General features: G+C 48.5%; 2 protein-coding genes across 5 annotated transcripts in view; both read left to right on the forward strand.

Annotated features, from left to right (window-relative positions):
* clspn (claspin) overlaps positions 1-7577 on the forward strand; it is a 15524-nt gene extending 7947 nt beyond the window's left edge. For all 3 annotated transcript variants that reach the window (XM_088010555.1, XM_014973100.2, XM_014973101.2), the window contains exons 9-24: positions 15-203; positions 294-457; positions 527-699; positions 780-823; positions 1376-1545; positions 1629-2085; positions 2227-2260; positions 2368-2488; positions 2561-2652; positions 2732-2893; positions 2972-3093; positions 4134-4258; positions 4322-4442; positions 4514-4584; positions 4668-4823; positions 7302-7577. In XM_088010555.1, coding sequence (XP_087866681.1) covers positions 15-203; positions 294-457; positions 527-699; positions 780-823; positions 1376-1545; positions 1629-2085; positions 2227-2260; positions 2368-2488; positions 2561-2652; positions 2732-2893; positions 2972-3093; positions 4134-4258; positions 4322-4442; positions 4514-4584; positions 4668-4823; positions 7302-7427 — 2327 coding nt within the window. In that variant the 3' untranslated portion in view covers positions 7428-7577. The remainder of the gene's footprint in view (positions 1-14; positions 204-293; positions 458-526; positions 700-779; positions 824-1375; positions 1546-1628; positions 2086-2226; positions 2261-2367; positions 2489-2560; positions 2653-2731; positions 2894-2971; positions 3094-4133; positions 4259-4321; positions 4443-4513; positions 4585-4667; positions 4824-7301) is intronic.
* A 2766-nt stretch (positions 7578-10343) lies between these two features.
* c19h1orf216 (chromosome 19 C1orf216 homolog) lies at positions 10344-16515 on the forward strand. Of its 2 annotated transcripts, none has more exons than XM_014973103.2 (2): positions 10344-11103; positions 15098-16515. In XM_014973103.2, the coding sequence occupies exons 1-2, from the start codon at positions 11099-11101 to the stop codon at positions 16068-16070; spliced, it is 978 nt and encodes a 325-aa protein (XP_014828589.1). In that variant the 5' UTR covers positions 10344-11098; the 3' UTR covers positions 16071-16515. The 2 variants fall into 2 exon arrangements, with proteins under 2 accessions (XP_014828589.1, XP_014828590.1); XM_014973104.2 differs by having other exon boundaries at positions 10346-11043.
* The last annotated feature ends 384 nt before the right edge of the window (positions 16516-16899 follow it).

Here is a 16899-nt window from a genome sequence, read left to right on the forward strand (position 1 = left end):
CTGCTGGTCAACAGGAGTGGCGGCCCTGAAGGAGCGCTACCTGCGACACGTCCAGGCGCCCGTTCGTCCGCCGGTGGAGCGCACCGTTCAGCTCACCGTCATCCGTAAAGACAGCGCCCCCTCTGGCCAGGAGGAGCTGCGCTCAGAGTCCGTTACCGTCACCGTGAAGGAGGGAGCCAAGGAGCTGGCCGCCACCAAGCCGGGTCGGTTATGTGACGGTCCGACATGTTGGCGCGTTGTGATGCTCTGACGCATTTCTGATTTTCACTTCTGTTTTCTTTTCATCTCTGCAGGAGAGAAACTGCTGACCCTGAAGCAGCGGCTGCAGCTCGCCATGGCCCAGCGCCGCAAGGAGGAGCGAGCGCGAAAAGCCGAGCTTCATCGCCTCGACAACGAAGACTGTGGGGACGAGGAAGAGGAGGAAGAGGAAGATATGACGGAGGAGTCTGAGGAAGAGGTGAAGACCCCACAAGCTGCTGCTGTAGTCGCTATAACTCGGGCTCTTTAACTGGCGTGTAACTGGCAGGATGTGGACGACTTACTGGGTGGTGATGGCGGCGAGGAAGAGGAGGACAAGGAGGAAGAGGAGAGCGCAGCTCAGAGCATCCGCAGCCTTTCTCCTGCCGCTCAGACTCTGGACCGTTTCCACATGGACGGGACGCTGATGCTGTTCCCTGGCAGCTCCTGCTCCCGGACCGGGTGAGTTTGATCCGGTACCGATCCGGCCCGCGGCGCCGATCCGGCCGGGACTCGTCCCTGACGGCTGTCCTGTCTTCCAGGGACGGGCTGAGGAAGTCTGGACCCGACGTGTCCGGCAAGACCGGTGAGTCAGGAGAGCAGAATCCAACATGGCGCCGCCTTTAAACACCTAAAATGTCTTGAATTCATTTGAAAACATCCAAGTTGGTTTTAAGTTCATCGCACGTCTTAGTCGTAGAAGAAATATTTCTATTTTCTCTCAGGGACTTTCAGTCAGGCAAAGTTTCAGTCGCCAGCATCTTAATTACATTCTGTGACTCAAGGCGGTTCATGCTATGCTAACTAGCTGCTAATACACCCTAGCTAGCTTCTTCCTGTCTGTCACAGGTAAGTGTAAATTTACCCAGGATAAATTTACATGGGTAAGTTTCATCTCGCTTCTGTTGCCAACCCGATGCCAGGTGCATTCTGGGAACAAAATCTTGGCACAGGAAACGGCTTCTGCAGCTAGCTCTGAACTTAAGCAACATTTGAAATGGAAGGTTTGTTGGATTTTAAACATTTAGAACTTCATGAAACGGTTTTCCGTTCCGACTGTCGTGACTCTGAGTGGCGGCGGCAGCAGCCTGGTCCCGGTGAGGCTCATCTCCGTGTCTCCGTGTCTCCGTGTCCCCAGAGGAGGACGGCAGCCACAACAGCAGCCTGGAGCTGCCCGGCTCCATGCTCACCTCCTACCAGCCCGTCAACCAGCAGCGCGCCGCGGCCCGCGGGCCCCACGCCGCCGCCGCCCTGCGCTCCCCGTCGCCCTGCTTCTTCCGGCCCAGCATCCTCGGCTCCGCCTCCAAGGTGACCTGACCTCTGACCACTGAGTTCATACTGCTGTGCTGTGTGTGTTCTGACCCGGTTCCGACCCGTTCTCCCCCACCCAGAGCTCCGGCCGGCTGTCGGAGCCGTCCCTCTGCCTGCCGGTGGAGGACTCCCAGGACCTGTACGCACCGCCGTCCCCCGGCGCCGCGGCGAGCGGCCCAGTTCTGGGCGGGGACTCCCAGGCCCGGTTCTGCCTGGAGGACGAGGTCCAGTCCCAGCTGCTGGACGCTGACGGCTTCCTGAACGTGGGGTCGCGACCCGGGACGTCCCACAAGAGGCAGCTGCTGCTGGACAGCCTGGACGAGAACGCCATGGACGCCCAGATGGGGGCGCTGCTGGAGCTCTGTTCGGGCCGCTTCGGGTCGGCGCCGAGCGACCCGGCCCAGGACGAGCTGATGGCGCTCTGCTCCGGAGCATTCCCGCAGACCGCCGCTGAGGAAGAGGAGGAGAGGAAGGAGGAAGAGCAGGACAACATGGAGGAGCTGATGGCGCTCTGCTCCGGGAGGTTCCCCGGCCTAGGTGGGTTCTGGTTCTGGATCGGGACATCAAAAGTTTTCATCATACTGAGAAATATTTAATTGTTGGAACATTTAACTATAAAATCTTTTAGTTTTTCTTTGATTTTTAAAATTTGATCTTTTCTGTTGGTTCTGGTTTCAGATTCTGCTGACTCGACTTCACCGGCTGCAGAAAGGTACCAAAGACCGATCCGACTTCCTTCCAGGGCGAAAGCGACAGGAAACGGTTAAACAGAAGTTTATCTGTTGCTTAAACTTCTGCTTTTCGTTTCCTCCCACTAAGGGAGACGAAGGCTGAGGAAGAGGAGGCCTGCGAGGAAGAGGAGGAAGAGGAGGCCTGCGAGGAAGAGGAGGAAGAGGAGGCCTGCGAGTTTCGTCTTCTGTCGGATGTAGAAAGTGAAAAGGTGAGGAAGTTTCCTGAATCTGGACGTTTGGTTCCTGGAAAAGCTGAATCAGCTGAATGATTGGATGAACAGGAGGAAGAGGAGGAGGATGAAGATGATGTCTGTGAGGAAGAGGAGGAGCTGCAGGGCGTCTTCGCTCCCCGTCGATCAAAGAAGAAGAAAATGTAAATTATTTAAGCTAAGCTAACCTCAGTGTGATGGTTCTGCTGTAAAATCCTGGTTCTGGTTCCGGTTCTGTCGCAGGGCGCTGATGGACTACGTGGAGTCGGAGGCGGAGCTCTCAGGAAGTGACATCGGCAGCGACGATGAGGAGGGCGACCGAGACAGCGAGTACGAGGAAGAGGAGCTGCTGGAGGAGCTCCCGTCGGACGAAGAGCTTCAGAACCAAGTCAACAAGATACACATGTGAGTCCGGGCCACCGACCCAGTTCCGCAGCCCGACCCGGTTCTGAAACGGTCCGGCTGATGGCTTCCTCCCCGCAGGAAGCAGATCCTGGATGACGACAAGCGGCGGCTGAGGCTGTACCAGGACCGCTACCTGGCCGACGGCGACCTGCACTCCGACGGGCCGGGCCGAGCGCGCCGCTTCCGCTGGAAGAACATCGGTGAGCCAACCGGGTCAGAACCGGGTCCAAACTGGAGACACGGGGTCAGAAATGATCCCAACTGAAAACCTGTAAATGGGAATCGGCGCCTCTGTGGAGAGAAAAGAGTAAATTTCCACAAAAACTGAAATGTTCTGGGAAAAACTAATTTATTTTCTAAAAGAGTCAAAAATTTATTTAAAGTTTAATTTTCAGACAAATCTCAGAAATATCCAAGCTTTTCTAGAAAATTTCTGAGATGTAAATTTTTTACCTTTTTTTTTTCTAACTTTTTGAACTGAGAAGTTAAAAAAATTCTCAAATTTTTGACTTTTGGAGTTGAAATTGCTGAAGATTCACTCAGTGAAGAAGCGATGCTACCAACTTCATTAACTCGACAAATTAGGCACATTCTGCAGATTTTTTATTTAGCCACTTAGTCTTTGTACGCCATATTTGAAATGCATTAAAAGATGCAAATAATCGAATTTCTAATAGCCATTCTAAACTAATTTTTTTATTTTATTGCCTAAAATGTGGAAACCACATTCATTCTGTAAACACTTTATTTATTTGAAGGATGTATCTGCAGCTAAACAAGCAGGAAGTGAACTACAGTACAGGGCATTCTGGGTAAAAGCAACCAAAGCTAACATGCTAGCCTAGCGCTAGCAGCAGAAATGGCTCCTGGTCTTTAGCCTAAAGAGAAATCCTCCAACCGCTAAAATCTGACGCCTCCATCTTGTTTCCATCTGGTGAAGAAGGAAGTTGCTCTCAGTGTCTTCAGAGGTTTTGGTGTCGTTTCCTTCAGTGGTTCTTGGTGCAGCGCCCCCACAGGCCAGGAGGGGAACAGGTTGGTTTGACTCAGAACCACAGCAGCTGGAGGTGGAGCAGATGATGGAGTTCTGGTTCTGAATCAGACCGGGTCTACCGGACCATTAGGACAGAACCGTCCTGAAGTTCAAAACATTGACGATCCGACCGTAAAAACCCAGAACTTTGTGACGGTTCTGCAGAACCTCTGAACCGAGCCTCAGTGTGTGTCCTCTGGTCCGGTCCAGATGCCGGGTTCGACGGGTCAGCCGCAGACGGAGAGGAAGACGGGGAGGAAGAGGACGACGTGGACCCGGCAGAGGTCCAGAGGAGGAAGGACCGGCTGGAGAGGGAGCAGTGGCTCCGAGAGCAGGTAGGTCCGATCTTCATCACGGTTCTGCTGCGGACGGAACCGGGTCTGACCCATTTGTCTCAGACGGAGCAGAAAACTCGGAAAGGAGAGGAACCGGACGGAGAGGACGAGCAGATCGGAGACGAGGACAGTCAGTTCATGAAGCTGGCCAAGAAGCTGACGGCCAGAACGCTGCAGAGGAAAGGTGGGTCCGGCCCGGTCCCAGGTTCTGCTAGTTTATCGGATCACAACCTAACTCTGACCCGTTATTAACAGAACCGCCTCAGTCGGACCAGAGGACTGCAGCAGCTCTGAACCCGTTCCAGAAACCCTCCCAGCCCGTCCAGGTGGGTCTCGTCCTCCAGTACCGTCTGAGTGGGTCGGTTCTGACGGGTCGGCAACTGCTCTGAGTGACCCGGCTCTCTTCCAGGTGAGGAGAGGCTCCCTGCTGAGCCAGCCGGCCGCCGTGCTGCAGAAGCTGGCCGGCCTCTCGGAGGGGAACCCGCTGGCCCCCCGGAGCTCCAGAGGATTCCTGTTCCAGACGCTGTCGCCTGACAAGGCGCCAACGGAGCGCGCTCAGAACCAGGTGAGGCTCTGAGCCAGGTGAGGCTCTGAGCCAGGTGAGGCTCTGAGCCAGGTGAGGCTCTGAGCCAGGTGAGGCTCTGAGCCAGGTGAGGCTCTGAGCCAGGTGAGGCTCTGAGCCAGGTGAGGCTCTGAGCCAGGTGTGAGGCTCTGAGCCAGGTGTGAGGCTCTGAGCCAGGTGAGGCTCTGAGCCAGGTGAGGCTCTGAGCCAGGTGAGGCTCTGAGCCAGGTGAGGCTCTGAGCCAGGTGAGGCTCTGAGCCAGGTGAGGCTCTGAGCCAGGTGAGGCTCTGAGCCAGGTGAGGCTCTGAGCCAGGTGAGGCTCTGAGCCAGGTGAGGCTCTGAGCCAGGTGAGGCTCTGAGCCAGGTGAGGCTCTGAGCCAGGTGAGGCTCAGAGCCAGGTGAGGCTCAGAGCCAGGTGAGGCTCAGAGCCAGGTGAGGCTCAGAGCCAGGTGAGGCTCTGAGCCAGGTGAGGCTCAGTACAGTAAAATCAAATTTAATGTTAACCTTTTCTAAGCCTGTCACTGTAAGAAATTAATGAAAAATATAAATAAGCTCCTTTTCCATTCTGATATTTTTGAAAGGCAATTTTGTTTGCAGAAACTCAGAATCCAATTTAAGTTTTTATTTCCGTTTTGTTTGGTTTCGTTTTGAATATTTGACATCTTCCATTCCAGTGTGAAACGTTCTGTACAAAATCAGTTTATTGATCTGAGAGGGCAAACATTGTACCATTATCAATTTATTACTAGAAAAATGGTCTCAAAACATGATTATTGCAATAACTTCTAAGAATTTATTGTCCATTAAAATGTTGTGACGGGTCTACACTTTTACAAAATGTAAAGCTTTGGGATCTAAAACTGTTCAGAGCCCAAAGCTTTATAAGCTGTGGTCCCCAAAGTCGGTCCTGGAGGCCCGGTGTTCTGACTGCCGTACCCATAAATCCAGCAAACCTTATGGTACATCGATGCTACGTCACATACTGCTTACTCAGCAGATTTCTTATAAATCCGTCATACCTGTGTGTTGTGTTTCTCAGACGTTTACGGTAAATTTTATCTAATTAAGCTGCTATGTTAATCAAACATATTAACATAAATGACTTTTGCTGTTTCCAACATCGTTACCAAACTGTAAACAAGACATTCGTCCCGTTTAGCGTCACTATTACTACAAATACTGTTGGACTACAAATGTGGTCGGATATTTAGTCCCTATAGCTAATCTACCTTTTTAATATTTTAATACTTTTTTAGAAAACTGCAGGAGTATGTCCTTAAAAAGCTGATGATGCTGACCGAAGCTGCAAGCAGAACATCACCTCTTTCTGGACGCTGCGTGGAAATAACTAGATTTGTCTTGTTTTATTTTTTTATTTTCTGTAAACTTCTGAGAAACAAAACACAAAATGAAACTCCTACAGGTATGATGGATTTATGAGAAACGTAACATCGATGTGGGCATTACCACGAGGTGTGACCGGTCGACAGAACACCTGCATGTTTTATTCTCTCCTGCTGGTAGAAACGGCCTCCTCAGCAGGTCGGGGTTCTGCTCAGGCCTAACGAGCATCATTGGATCCAGGTGAGTTAAACCAAGGAGAGACTAAAACATGCAGGATGCCGGGCCTCCAGGACCCACTTTGGACACCACTGCTGTATCGTTTTGGGATTTCAAGTGTAATTTAAAGATGGTTCAAGGGTGAAACATAAGTCATGTAATGCTACTGCTGTCAACATACTGTTTAGCATAAAATTCAGAACTTTTAGCATAATGCAGATATTTGTGCTCATTGAACGTGTTAATATATATTTCAGTCACTGGCTGCTACAACAGTGACTGGAGCAGCTTTTAGCAGTTAGCCGCTAAGCTAGTGGGACAGCTAACATGCTAGTGCTGAAATGCAAACACAGTTGAACCTTTTTTCCACTTAATGCATCGTCTACATGAAACTGGTTGATACATTTTATATGATAAAGTCGTTATTGGAATCATAGCCATGTGCGTAGTGAACACTAAGAACCTGTAAGTAAACAGAGTTTAATCCTCCATGTGTCTGTAAAAACTCAGGCTCACGGGAAGCAACACCACCCTGTGGTGGAAATCGGTACAGCACCTAAATTCATTATGTTTTCAACCCCTTTTAATTCTGTAAAATTACCAATAAAACAAACTATTGTGATCACACCTTTGTTTTCCACACTTCATTTGATCAGTTTTACATTTTGTCATTTAACTGGTTCTGTTAAAACTGCCCGAGTCCAGAGAGAACATGCAGAACCTCCGGCTGCAGAGATCAGCTTCCTAGTCTCCACCACTAGAGGGAGCTGTTGCCCTGCAGCTGCTGATGAGGGTTTTCCTGCTATAGAGTGGTTCTGGTTCTGTTGGGAACAAAGAACCTGTTTGGTTTCCTCATAGTTCTGGCTGTGAGTCAATCTCCTCACATGTTGGACCTAAGGTTCTGTTCGGTTCTGCTCTCAGGTGGTGAGGAAGAGGAGCCAGGTGGATGCGGTGAGCCCGGCAGCCAAGCGGACGTGCAGACAGAACCAAACCGCTGGACCCAACAGGAACTCTCAGAGGAGCATCTTCAGTTTTCTGGACCACTGACCTCTGACCTCCACCAGTTCTGATCCGTCTTGGACTCAGACCGGTCCAGTTTAAATGTTTCATCCTGTAAATATTGTCTGATGAATTTTAACCTTTGATGCCGACCGTCTTTGTTTTACAGTGTAAATAAAAGCAGATTTTAAGATCCGGTTTATGTCGCCTCAGTTCCGTCTGTTAGCTAAAACTCAAACCAGACCCAGAGTCCGACCCGGCTGCTAAAGTCCAAACCAGTTCAACTGAAGCCATTTTACTTTAAAATGGATTCACTAACTGCAGGAAGTGACATCACTAAACATTCAACCAATGACCTGCTCCTGATTCCAGCTGATTGATGGAGGATTCTGTGAATATTACAGAAACATTTTCCTCCTGGTCCAGCTGAATAAACCTCGACTAGATCCATGAACGCTGAAAATGTAAAGTTTGGAACGGATCCAAACCGGCATTTTTACCAGTGCTGGAAACGTTCAGTGACCTTTAACCTTTGCCCCTGAGAGCACCAAGCTAGAATTACAAATGTTTAAAATTATAATAAATGCTATTACACATGGAAAATCAATTTATATTATTTTCAGAGTTGCAACCCAAACTGCTTGTTTACTGTAAATTTAGTTTCAGCTGAAGCTACTTCAATGCCACTGCATTTCAAAATCCACATTTTCTTTTAGCTTGCTGCTCCTGTAAGGTTAAAGTCAACGGTATGGTAATACCGGTATGATGTTGGCTAATTACAAACGATGCTAATGCTAGCAGCTATGCTAATGAGCATCTGCTGTCAACATGTTGGAATGGGGCCCAATGAAAACCTGCTTGGACCGGCCCTGGTGAACCGAACCAGTTCAGGAGCGGAGACTCGGCTGGTTCCTCTCCGAACCTTCGGTAGTTTGATTATTTGGACCCACAGAACTCGGAATGGAGGTCTACTTTCTGTCGCCTGATCACAGCTCGGAGCCTAATGAGTCTCTAATGACAGGCTGCGGTCCAAACGAGCCCTTCATGTCGCTCCGTCTCATTAGGAGGCTCGGTGATTAGAGGCGGGTCCTGCGGTTCGGAGCGGGCCCATTAAGCATCACGAGGGGCCAGCAGCAGCGGGGGACCCGCCTGCAGAGCCGCTGGTTCGACTCAGCATCGATCATTCCGCTCCATCCGGAGAAACCCTCCGGTTCGGTTCGGTTCGCAGGGTCACCAAACCGGATCTGATTGGAGTTTAATAGAAACATTTTATCTGAAGCTTCCGGAACAACTTGCTTTAACCCCGCAGAGGTCAGAACCGCGCAGCCGAACCTGAGGACTCGGATCCGGGTCATTCAGACCGGCTGCAGCACCTGTGCGTGTGTGTGTGTGTGTGTGTGTGTGTGTGTGTGTGTGTGATAAGGCCGCAGGGTTGTGTTTGATGTATTTTTCATGTGCTGAGGCTACTGCAGGAGGATGAGGAGGGAGGAAGGCAGGAAGGACGCCGGCAGCTGATGCACTTGAATGGGATTCTAGTTGAAGGAGAATGGGGATAAAAGTGTGTGTGTGTGTGTGCATGTGTGTGTTTTGAGGGTTGCTCTTCCTGCCAGCAGCAACAACATGTCAGGAGGGATGAGAGACGCTGAACTTGTTAAATCTGTGTGATGTAGCCTCTCTGCATACCATACACACACACACACACCCTGCAGCCTTCCTGCATGGGGTCGCCTGGCACTGTTGCATTGTGGGTAACACCTACCAAACACTGCAGGTTGAAGTTGAATCAGATGAACCTGGTGATCATGTCTGCAGCCTGACTGGAGGATTTCATCTGCTTGTTGTTTAAACTACATTTCCCAGAATGCACCAGAGGAACTTATGAGAGGAGAAAGTTTAATTCCAACAGCAGGCTGAGATCTGGAGGTCAGCAGGACAGGCAGCGACAGGTTAAAGGTCAGCCAGTGATCTGCAGCAGGTCCAGACGGAGTGGCTGAGTAAAGGTCAGAAGGTCGTCGGCGTTGTGATGTTCTGTGATCTCATCCTGGATCTGCTTTGTGCTCCAAAGTGTTTGGTTTTATTGCAGCTCAGCTGTGACAGAACATCATGAGCTGCTGGGGCACGTGGCGAACACGTCCCTCTGGAAACAAAGGAAGCATTCAAAGTTCCCGCCAGAACAACCGATTCCTGCTGGAACCGACCTCTGCAGATCCTCCTGTCCTGCTCCGGCGCTCCAGTTCGGCCAGATCACAGAAATCCCTTCTGATCAACTTCAGTTCATTTAGAAAGTTAAAACGACAGATTGATTTTATTTCTGATATTTCATTCATATTCGGAAAGCATGGGCTGCATTTTGTAAAGTTAAACCGAAAGTTATATTTTTACTGTTCTTTTCTAACATAAATATTTAGTCTTGCTTCAAGCTAAATGTTTAGTTCAGAGCTAGCTAAGTTATATTTAGATAGATCAAAGCTAAAACTTAGCTCAAAACTAAATATTAATTGATAACTTAAATATTTGACTTTGCTCATTTTTTTTTTACAAATGTTTAGCTGGAATCTAAATATTTAGTTCAGAGTTAAATCTTTAGGTAATATGCAACTTCACTTGCTGATATCTGGAAGTGGACTACCAAAATAAAAGCTGGGTTTTCTTAACCTTTTCATAAACTCCTAAATTTAAATTGTTCATGTCAACAAGGGAATTTGCATATTGGTGAAATATTTAGTATGAAAGCCAAATATTTAGCTAGCTCTGAGCTAGCTAAATTCTTAGGTCGGAGCTAAATATTTAGCTTGCTAGCTAAGCATTTTGTTGGAAGGTAAATGTTTTGCTAAACACTTACTTTGTAAGCTAAATATTGAGCTACTATATTTAGTGTAATATATTTCAATATTTATAAAGCTAGCTTAGTTAGCTCTGAGCTAGCTAAATTTGGTGCTGAATATTTAGCTAGCTCACTAAATATTGATAGAACTATTTTTACTTGCTTCCTAAGGATTTTATTGGAAGCTAACTGTTTTTTGGAGCTGAACATTTAGTTTGTGTTGGTATATTTGGCTCCAAACAAGACATTTAGTTTGAAACTGTGACATTAATAAATAAATTAATAACAGTGAAAATATGACTTTGAAAAATTAACCCCCATTATTTTTCTCATAAGGCTAAATAACCAAATTATTGCTGTAAATTTTTGACTCAATCGGCACCCCATAGTAAAATCTGCAAGAAGAGACATAAGAGACCCCAGGACTCAGCCTTGGGAACAGGAGCAGCTCAACCTGTAATGAGTGGAGAAGAACCTGACAAGGTAAAAAAAAAAAAAAAACATCCTTCAAACATCCAGTTTCTCCTGGAGCCAACAGGGGGCCGCAAAGTTCGCTGATTCCTCTGCTGAACTGTTGGTTCTGACCCATTCCTTTCATGTTCAGAAATCAGAGTTTTTCTGGTTTCCAAACAGGAACTCTGTGTGCTCACATTGATGTGTCTTCCTCCCAGCCCGGCAGGATGTTAGTCACACAGAGGGAGGAGGAGGAGGAGCAGAGAGGAAGAGGAGGCAGATAAACATCAGCCAGGAGCGCGAGAGGAGGAGGAGGAAGAGGAGGAGGAGGAACTGGGAGGGCGCAGCGACCAGCAGCGGCTCCAGCGACCAGAACCAGTAGAAAAGGTAAGAACCATGAAGACCCGATCACACGGCGAGAGGAGGAGGAAGAGGAGCGGGGATGGGGTGAGTTACATAAGGAGGCTGGACCGAACCCTCTGGCTCGGTTCATCAAACCATCCGGAATCGGAGCGGAGCTCAGACCGACCCGGTTCGGTTCGGTTCGAGTTCATTTGCTCCATTCTGTCGCATTTTCACGATTCTGCCGCAGGATCAGAGGCGGGTTCGCGGAATAAATCGAACTGAGCCTTCATCAACATGCGCGCTCCCGACTCGGTCACTGTCCCGTCCTTCAGCCTCACGTGCGCGCGCGGCGCGGGCTGGGGCACGGGGGGTGATTGACAGCTGCCTGCAGTCAGGATTAGACACATTTCCATGCGATGATGATGATGATGATGATGATGATGATGATGATGATGATTGAAGTGCCCATAGGTCACGCTTCAGTGCGTGTGCGCATGCGTGCATATTAGGTTTTATCCGGTCGTCTTGTTGCTCCTGGATTATAATCTGCTGCTGCTCAGAACTTCAGCGGTTCTATTCTTGAGCTCCTGACCCAGTTGGTGGTCCAGACGGTTCTGGTTCGGTTCTTTGGCTGCTTTTCTTCTCTGGTTCGGTCCAGTCTCCTCTGCTGGGTTAAATCTGGACCGGCTCCTGTTCAATGAATCCATGCATTGGCCCGGTCCAGTGCTTAGCGCCCTGCGCCCCTATGAAGTGTGGACTCAGTCAAAGTCACCTCAGGGTTCAGAACGGGTTGTAACGTCACATCCAAAATGGCGGACTGATCACTGTTTAGGCTTTCTGCTGCTAAAAAGATCAACTACAACAAAACAGATTATTTTAAATGTACAGTAAAGGTATTTCTGTTGGAGAAATGTGTTTTGTTGTGACTTGTTGAATTCAGAAAATTCAATATAATCCCTCATGTTCAGTGAAACCAAAATTATTTAAAAATGTATTTTATTCTATTTATTTTTGCAACAGACAGCTCAATCTGTGAACTTATTTCATATTTCCAAGATGGCAAAAAATATGCATTAAAATGTTCTAATAATTTACTAATAGAGACACGATTTTACTCATTAAACCATCTGTTTATGCAGCTAAAAGTTAGCTTGGTGTAATGTGGAGCTAACACAGATCAAGTTCAGGGAAACATACGGCAAATATGAAAAATAAAACAAATGAAAAGACTAATGGAACTAAAATGTCCTTTTTAATAGAAACTATGAATGTTGTCACTATGAAACAAAAATGTTGCAATAATTCATCAGGAGCTCCAACATCAGTTTATTGTCCTCTAGACCAGAGGATTACAAATGGCTGTCTGGTTGAACGAGGTGTGTGAGGGGGGAGGGGGGAGGAGAGGATTCTTAGAGACTCCCTGTCTCTAAAAACAGGAGGGGGCGGGGGGCGACTTTTTGTGGGGCAAATGAATGTACATAGCTGGACATAGACAACACCATTAGCCTACAGGCTACTTGTTAGGCTTCAGGTGCTGTATTGACATTAGCTAGTCGTCTGTTAGCTAACATTACCTGCATCCAGCAGCTTCACTCACCTCAGTCTGTTAGTTTGGGGGAAAAACTGAAAAGTTCTTTGTGTTTTGCTGCCATGATTCTAACACACCTGAGCAGCAGCAGGTCTCCTTCACTAGCGCTCATGTTGCGTTTAAAGGCGGCTCGGAAAAACAGGTTACCACATGTTAGCAACGGATTAAACAGTTTTAACTGCTGATAAAAGTGACAGAGGACACAGATATGGAAGTGTGGAAGCCTCTACTGTATCAAACTGACATAGTAATAACAGAGAGTTGGCCATTCTAAGGTAAAAACCCAGCGCATACAGCGTTCATGTTTTTTTTGTTTTTATTATCCTGACGGCTTCCCGCTCCCCCCCTGCAATGGCACGGCGACCCCCCTAGGGGGCGCCCCACAGTTTGGGAACCCCTGATGTAGACTGAGAAGAAAACATTTATTTAAAATTCATGATAAGAACCAAGCAGCTTTCTATTCCCCTGCCACTAAAACTTAAGTTATTAATTTCATAATAATGTGTAAAGTTTTCCCTGTAATGACTTTCTGCAGAAGAAATTCTAAATAAATTCCAATTCCTGCATTTTATGACAGATTTTGAGACAATAAACAGTTTTCAGTTGCAATTTCATGAATGTTTTTAGAAAGATTTTCAGTGGATATTTTACAAGAAATCTATCCCATCTCTTGTTTTAACATAATAAAATTTGGTCTTCTAGCAGGGATGAAGAATTAAACTAAGATACATTTAATCCTCTGGCTAAGTTAAAGATCATTTTTATAGTGAAATTATTTTATTTTAGAGAGTGCTGAAATAAAATCACAAAAGCCCGATCTTTATACCAATATGTTAATGTCTCAATTTAAGATCTGAAATTTGTTTTGCATTTGTGATGTTTTGTTTTACTTTCCTCAGTTAGTTTGTGATTATTCTTTTTATTCTGCTCATTTTATCATATCAAACTTTATTACTAATGTGCCTTGTCATATTTTATTTTAATTTTCTCTAAAGATGGAAAAAACATCAAAACATTGCCATAAATCCACCTTTTAACTCAAGACGTCACATGCAGCAATGAATTGTGGGTAATACACTTAGCTGACGTACGTAAAAATGCGGACTCCGGTAAGGGATAAGATCTAGAAGGGTGAAAGGCGGATGTGGGACACACTACGACCTTTAACCTCCAACATGAACGGCATCTGAAGGAGGAAGAACCGGCCAGAGACGGAATTACTCCCTCCCTACGTCGCCATCTTGTGTTAACGTGGCGGTCCCAGAGAGAGCGCCACCTTTCTGCAGACATTTTATTGTCTATTTGGCTTCCAGATTTCCCAGGTCTGAGTCCAGTCCAGGATCCATGGTATGTTCTGGACAAACCAGTCTAGAACTGAAAGGTTCTGCTGGTGCCAGATACCAGAACTGCTTCAGAAGTCCAAACTGCAACAGGTCAACGCTGCTTTGACCTCAGAAGGGAAAACAAACATGATTAGGCAGGCAGTCATAATGTTATGCCTAAATGTTGAGTGCTGACTTTACGAGCAGCTGCTGGGTCAAAGGTTGAACCAAACTGTCTCTGCTGAGGTAGAAACTCTGTGGGTTCTCCAATCAAGTGGGTTCTCTTGGAGACCCAGAACTTGTTGATGTTACCATGGTTACGGGATACATCCTGCAGAACCGGTTCACTGAATACGGACCAGGATGTTCTAACAGCCGGTCTGTGAAGAACCACAAGGCTCCGTCTGCCCTGACCCGGCAGACTGCGTTGTTGGTTTTGACCCAAAGCTGAGCTAAACCTTTGCTCAACGTGAGCTAAACATTAGCATGGTGAAAACCAGCCACTTGTTCTTTGCTTCCAGAGAAATGATTGCTTCCTGGAAGTGTGGCCTCTGTTGACGTTTGAAATGATTTGATCTGATTTTACTCAATCGCTGGCGTTTGGTTGTGACCTTTGCACCCCACTGAAGCTAACCAGAAGCTGCGTCCGCTGTGAACAACCGCCGTGCTCAGCGGAGAGAGAAGTGCCGAGCCAAACGACGTCTTAGAAATGTCTTAGACATTCCTCTTGCTCCGACTTTGGAAGCGTGGCCAACATGGACTGAACGGCCTCGTCCATTTCCTTCTCTGCCTTTGCCAAACTACAATCCTCTTCAGACAGAGAACGATTCTAAAACAGCCAGAAACTCAACTTCTTCTGTTCTCTGATTGGCCCGGTAGAAAATCCAACAGGTAAAATCCCAGTCAATTGGAGACGAGAAACAACCAGGATTACGTAGGAAGGCGATGGCCAGGCTAGGTCAGACAGCGCCTGCCTATGTTTGGGTTGAAGGTCTAACCGGCAGTCCAGAATCAGACCAGTCCGGTTCTGGACTGAAACTGAGAGGCAAAGCAGCCAAATCTGTTGATCCGGATGATGAGGAAACTCTGGTTAGATGGGATCGTAGGTTTCAGACACAGCAGAAGCAGCTCTTGGACCCGATCGTGGGCTCTGTGTTCAGTTCTGTTGTGTCTTCGTGTCTTTCAGTGAGTCTCAGTCGAGGTCAGTGATGCTGCACCATCAGGACCAACATCTGAACCTGGCCTACAGAGGAAGCTCCAACAGCTCCCCCCACAGGAACAAAGACAGCAACTTCAACTTCCTGCCAGGTGCCAACGACGAAGCCCAGGCAGAAACCAGGAAAGGAGGCGATGAGAACCGGAACCAGGTCCGTCCTCGAAACCTGCCGTTGGGTCGCGACCCTCAGAGTTCGCCTACCTCCAGCTTCAACTCGAGCCTGATGTCGCCTCGCTCCCGCCTGCCCTGCTGGAGCCCACTGGAGCCGCTCCCTGAAATCGAGACGGGGGATGACGGGTACGGACGAGTGCCGCCGGACGGAGCGGAGGAGTGGAGGATGGAGGAGGAGGAGAGGAGGATGATGTTTGATGAGAAGAAGGAGCGCCAGAGGAAGGAGGAGGACCCGGATGACGAATGGGGAGACAGCGACTCGGAGTCGGAGTTCAGCTGTCGCTCCGGCGGCAGCGTCTCCTCCCTGAATGTGGAGAGTGGAGGCGAGGCGGGGCTCCTGGGGGGCTGGGACCGGATCGGCGTTGGAGAGCCCAAATCGAGCAAGCCTGAAGCCGGGCTGACCAGAACCGAAGATGTGAGACAGAGAAGCTTCAGCAACAAGCCGCCGACCGGGAGTGACCTGCAGAACCTGCCAGAGGAGCGTAACCACAGCGACAACCAATCCTCAGACTCGGACGGTGAGCTGCCGGAGCTGATGGACGCCGTGTGGACGCTGCGGGACCGCGAGCGCTTCAAGGCGCAGGAGATGGAGAAGCACCAGGTGCAGCTGACCATGTACCGCCGGCTGGCGCTGATCCGCTGGGTGCGCACGCTGCAGGGCCGCGTCCAGGAGCAGCAGAACCGCCTGCAGTCCAGCTTCGACGTCATCCTGACCCACAGGAAGGAGCTGCTGCGGATGGGAGCCGCCGCCACCGCTGTCGCCCAATCATAAGCGGCCTACAGTGTGATGTCACAGCGCCTGTGTCTCATTGTGTTTCTGATTTCAACGAGTCAAACTCGTTTTTCTGTGTCTGTAAATGTGTGTAACTCTCTGCTGAACCCTAGAGCTCTACATCAATGTGACGACACCATGACGACAATGACGATTCCAAGACAATATCATGACGACAGGCTGGCCACACTGTGATGACAATCCCAGGATGTTACTATGACGACACTACCGTAACATTGTGATGATACTATGACGTTGCCATGACAGCACCATGACAACAGGGTGGCCATACCATAATGATACCTTGAAGGCAGTGTGATGATGACAACCAGTATTGATACCATGACAACAGAGTCTTGACTCTGAACCAACCGTTCTGTCTTTATTCCTGAACATTTTGTGTTTGTATCTGATTTATTATCCCAGATTAAAGAAGTTATCTGAACTTTGTGTGTTTGGGAGTTTTTATCTCATCTGGGCAGAACAACAAACTGAAGGGAACATGGCTGGTGTTATTTTTACCCCTGCTTCCTGCAGCGGCCTCTCCTCTAACAATGGACCCTGTGTGGCCTGAACAGAGGTGTTGTGTGTCTGATCGTCACACGGCCGCTGGTGTGTCCTTGTGATTCCCGTGTGAGGCTCCCAGAGTGGAGATACAAGTCGCAGCGCCGCCCTGTAATCTCCATCCTGACGGGGTCAAAGGGCCCCTGGAGCGTCCTGAAGGTCCGATCTGTCTGAGTGCAGGAGCCAGGGCCCCAGGGCCAGTTTGGGATAATCCCTGCTCCTCCCCCTGCCGTTTCATAAGCTTTTCAGAGCCGTTGTTCTCAGG

The sequence above is a fragment of the Poecilia mexicana genome, unplaced genomic scaffold (assembly GCF_051168715.1).
Source record: "Poecilia mexicana isolate PSO_F unplaced genomic scaffold, ASM5116871v1 scaffold_11, whole genome shotgun sequence".
In the NCBI taxonomy this organism is placed as follows: domain Eukaryota; kingdom Metazoa; phylum Chordata; class Actinopteri; order Cyprinodontiformes; family Poeciliidae; genus Poecilia; species Poecilia mexicana.